General features: G+C 38.6%; 1 protein-coding gene across 2 annotated transcripts in view; it reads right to left on the bottom strand.

Moving 5' to 3' along the window:
- The window catches only part of LOC138023155 (carbohydrate sulfotransferase 11-like), a 44,535-nt gene that overhangs the window by 243 nt on the left and 39,292 nt on the right, over positions 1 to 5,000 (bottom strand). For both annotated transcript variants that reach the window (XM_068870192.1, XM_068870199.1), the window contains one exon: positions 1 to 1,620. This exon is cut by the window's left edge. In XM_068870192.1, the coding sequence (XP_068726293.1) occupies positions 787 to 1,620 (834 nt within the window). In that variant the 3' untranslated portion in view covers positions 1 to 786. The remainder of the gene's footprint in view (positions 1,621 to 5,000) is intronic.

The raw sequence follows: 5,000 nt of genomic DNA on the forward strand, positions 1-5,000 counted from the left end.
AAACGTGGACGTTTACAATGAAATCACTTATATAGAATACAAGGCAAAAAGAACAAAACGAGAAAAATGTATATAAGATTAAAAGGATAAAACAAAGTCAAAAACACATGGATTTCCAAAACAGTTAGTAAATTCGTCCAGCTAGCTTTATTTATCAAAGATGGTATCCCATTGCATTTTCATGGAAAGTTACTCTTAAGAGCTTTAGGTCACGTTTACATTCAATAACATGTCAAAAACGGTGTAAATATACGCGCTGATAATTGAACAATTTTAGCAGGAATTTTATCCAAAGTTAACCAGTTAGTTAATTAACATGCTTTTAGGCATGGGCTGGCATAGTTGTGAGAGCACTCGCCTCCCACCAATGTGGCCCGCGTTCGATTCCTAGAATCGGCGTCATAATGATGTGGGTTGAATTTTTTCGTTCTCTACTCTTGTCCGAGAGGTCTCTCTCGGGGATCTCCAGTTTTCCCCTCCCCCAAAAACCAACGCTTGATTTGATTTGCGTTAATTTACTACTTGCACAATCCCATAATACACCTCTACTACCCCCCAAAACTTTTGCATAACCATTGTTTGCAATTTCCCTCCTGGGACATGAAAATTTCCCAAGAGAAGTCGAAAACAATGCCTATGCAGATTTTTGGGGGGTAAAAGAGGTGTATTATGGGATTTGTGCAAGTAGTGAATTAGTGCTACAGCGCTAAGAAAACTAGACACTTTCCTTTCCTAAAAATGTTAATTAAAAGTTCCATTTTCCTCAGTGTTTAGCGAGTATAAATCTTAACTCGTAAAATTCCCCAGAAGGTCTGACAGAACTCCTGGAAAGGGGTAATTGAACATTTGATAATCCTTCTCAAAGAGCTTAGCAAGCTGAAGAATCTTAGCTTTGGGAATCGTAGCGAAATTCGCCAGCATTTTACTCGACGTATTATGGCTAAGAAAAGGCGAAAAAGTCACTTCTTTGTCCATTCCTGTCTGTCGGAGAACGTGCCGAGCTTCTTCTTGCATGTCGTTGAAATGACCAATGAAGTCGTACTGTATATCGCAAGGAAGACAGAGGCTTTCGTACGTTGCCCAGTGACGATCGTTGTTGAACCCAATGCTAGTTATGTAGTATATGAATTTCTTAAATGTTAACTCGTTGTCTGAACTGCGATCTGTGTACATGTAGTGCTTGAAGTTGCCTTTAATCTTGGTTGCATATCTTTCCATGTAATGTATATCTGGCGTTTCAACGAACTTGTCTTGGTAGGCTGACAGCAACCTTTCGAAAGGCTCACGAACGAATACAAATTTGAAGTAAGTTTGGAGCCTCCATTTAATTTCCTCGTCAGAATAACCTTTATTAAGCCACTTGTAGTTTCCTGGATTGTGAATGTCAAGGTGGACATTCGGGCGTTCTTTGAGAGCCAAAAATACTTTATTCCACTGAGTACACGCCACCTTAGGGATATAGCAATACAGTACTTTATACTTCTCGTTTACCATAAAATGTCCCAATTTTTTCCGGTCAATAGTTCCGTTAAAATGGATAAGATTGTGCGATTTGCAATATTTCTTAAGATGATCTTGTCTCTCCCTTTGTTTCTCTTCCAAAGCTTGGACGTCGGTCTTCTGCATATGAAGATTTAGAAACAAGATAAAGAATGAGAGTAGTTTAAACTGTGGGTAACGAAAATAGTTTCTCTTTTAGAGAAGTTATCTCAGGCGTAAGAAAAACCTATCTCAGTGCCTGAGGAGATTTACATGGAAAAAGTGTTAAAAGGTAATTACAATATTTTAAAGTAAAGCAACTAGGTTGTCAACAAACGTTTCCGTGTCAACGAAGAGTTTTCGAAAAGATTTTTCCGCATTCTGGCAGCCCAGCACTCAAATTAAAGGCAATCTCGGCTAAAAAAGAGTTTTGGGCCTAAACTATAGTTAATGACCTTCTTAGCATGTTTCAAAGTTTTAAAGTTGATACTTTTCCACGTTGTTCACAAACGTAGGGTTCGAATGTAGTTTTAAAATGCCGGGTTGCCGCTATGTTTATTGCGCAATGTTTACCGCGAAAATTTCTTACTTACTGCGTTGTCAAAACATTCATCAACATGGCGTACTAAGAGAAATTGATTTTATGTAACTTCTGTAATTTTCTGTTGTTTAGAGCCGGAGTACGCCAGTTGAACTATCATTGAAAACTGGTTTAATAAATATCCTTTTTTTTCAGTGCATGAGAGGGTGGAATTCAACAAATCCTGCAATCTGATTGGTTCCTGGAGCGGGCGGAATTTTCTCACCGGCCCGCTCACGGTGGGCGAAATCCTAGCCTTGGTTTCGTGGGCTTGTGTGATGACCTTAAATTTCCATTTTTTTGACACCCAATCCGTTCACATACAGAAGTATGGAAATAGAATTCAAATAAAAATATTTCTCTTTGAAACGATCAGTTTGTAAGTCGCTTTTATACTACATTGGCTATCAAACGCGGTGCGAGTCAACAATGAAACAAGTGATTTCCGGCATTTTTACCAGCTAAGGGTTGTATAGGGGAATCTTTGCTTACATTTTTTGCCTCATTCAGTGGCCCATCGTTTTCTAATCTAACAGCCAAAAAAGCAGTACTGAGTATTGAGAGTCCATCGCATAATGAGCTATCTGTGAAACTTTGAGCGCAGTTTTACCAGATAATCTCTGAGCAATGAAGAAAATTGAGAATTTTACAAAAGTTTGAATGGGCTCATTAGAGCTTTTGCACAGTTGTTCATGGCTAATAATTCGCTCGTTATCAAAGCTAAAAGGCTTGTGATTGGAGATTTAAGGACGTTCGCGCTAATTGTTTCTGCGCATCCTTACTGCGAACGCAAATGCACACGCCACGTCATACACGAGCGCGCGTGCTAAGTAATAAAATGAGAAATGATAGGGCAAAAGGCCATTGCTATAGCTTTGCCTGGATTTAACGGTCTTGGACGTTCGGTGACCCCTATTTTTCTTTTCAGAAACGGATTTTATTTACAATTATCTCCACGTTGTCCAAAAATGAAAAAAAAATCAATGTGGGAAGTTAAAAAAATTTCAAGATTTCTGCTCACGGGATTATCAAATCTTGCCATCTTGCGGCTGCAAGGCGAGTGAAACTGTGGTCGCTAAATGCGAACTTGATCTTTAAGAAACCTCACCAGTTGACTAAATTCACTTAATAAGTCCACTTAAACAATATTTGGCAGAGAAGATTTCACTTCAAAGATTTAATTGCAATATATTTGGGTTTACAGACACTGGCCTTATTCGCTAACGAAGCTCGAATTTGTCACATTTTGGGTGTTTTTCCGGGCATGTTCTCTCCAAAACGAAGTCTGTGACCCCCCATTTTTTTTACATTTCTGACATAACTAACTCATCATCTTACAGTGGTAAAAGTTTCAGAAAAAAATCAATGTTGAAAAATTTTCGCGCGAACGTCCTTAACTGAGGTTAACACGTTCTTTTATACCTTTTGAAGTGAATATGGAAATGGCATAGTGCCTTCTGTCAGGAAACTCTGTTAATGAGACAAAATTTAAACAATGACTTCAGCAAAGATTCGCCTATTGTTTGGGAAACAAGTTTACAAATAAGAATCTTTTAGTCTCTATGTTCACTCCGAAACCCCTTGTACCAATTTATTTTTAAGGATACTTCGCCACATTCTACGGCGCGAACTAGATTGACTTAGTGCGAAAAACGTATGGTAGAGCAAAGTTATATTTTGGGGTGACGTTTTCGTCTGCGTCGCCGTCGTAGATCTTAAGGTAATGTTACACGAGACGTTTTTTTATCGCAACATCGCTGCGTAAAAAGTTGTCTCCAACAAGTTGCAGGTTTTTTAATCACTTTCAAAAACCTACAACATTATTGCTCGAATTTTGTTGCCGTTGGTGCGTGTAACACCCCCGCCGTTGACTTTGGACGTAACATCGTCCCAGAATGCACCACGGAGAACCGAAGCAAGGGTCAACACTCATTGCCATCCCTCAATTGACATTTTCTTTTTTATTCAATTTATACGACGTACAATGTACTTCAGACTTCAAATCTACTTCAAAGAAACAAACATTTTAAACATGGGCGTGCTGACTCTTTAGAATCAATTGAATCCAGTGTATCGAACGTCTCACGTCTCAATAAAGTAATGTATCAGCAATCCAGGAAATTATAAAATTCAGTTCAACCTGTTTTTTTTTTTTTTTTTTTAAAGATTATGAAATCAAACCAAATAGGTATCTGTCAAGATTATTCCATGAGCGCGGGTTGGATATGAGATGGTAAATAGCCAACGCGACGCGTAGCTCCGATTTGGCTATAACCAGTCTCATATCCAAAAAGCGCGGCGCTCTCAGAACCTCATGACCTAGTTTGAAGCGTTCAATCTGGTTGAGAGTTGGGGTTTTTTTTAGTTTAAAAATTTCCTTATTTGGATGTAACGTAGCTGGTGTATTTTCCCGCGTGCTCAGTTTCAATCTTACTTTTGTCCATACTTGGGCATAAAATTGGTTTCCTAAAATCCCCAGCTTGGTTCCAAGGAAAAGACTTGCAAATTACACGATTCAAGGTCACGTGCTTCTGGTGCCCTACGTTGTACTTTCTCCAAGATATTTAAGTCTTTTTTAGGACCGTTCATAGACAATATTGAGGACTTGAGTTATCCATTCTTTTTAGGGATACATATCAATGTTAAACTTCGATTGCCAAGCGTTACTCTAAGATTCCAAGTGGGTAACATCTTTCTGTAGTTCTTCAACATCGTGTTTTATCCGTCATTGCCTTATGCACTTTCATATCATCTGCAAAAAAGGTTTGGTGTGTGATGTAATGTTTCTAGAGATATCCTTAATATACATAACAAATAAAATTGGTCTCAACACGGTTCCCTGGCAGGGGTAACATCATTTTTCTTCCCTGTGTTTCTCTCACGAGCCCAACTTGAATCACGAAATGAGATAGTAGTTGAGACAAACAAGATTTCCCCTTCA

The sequence above is a fragment of the Montipora capricornis genome, chromosome 2, assembly GCF_036669925.1.
Source record: "Montipora capricornis isolate CH-2021 chromosome 2, ASM3666992v2, whole genome shotgun sequence".
NCBI lineage: Eukaryota > Metazoa > Cnidaria > Anthozoa > Scleractinia > Acroporidae > Montipora > Montipora capricornis.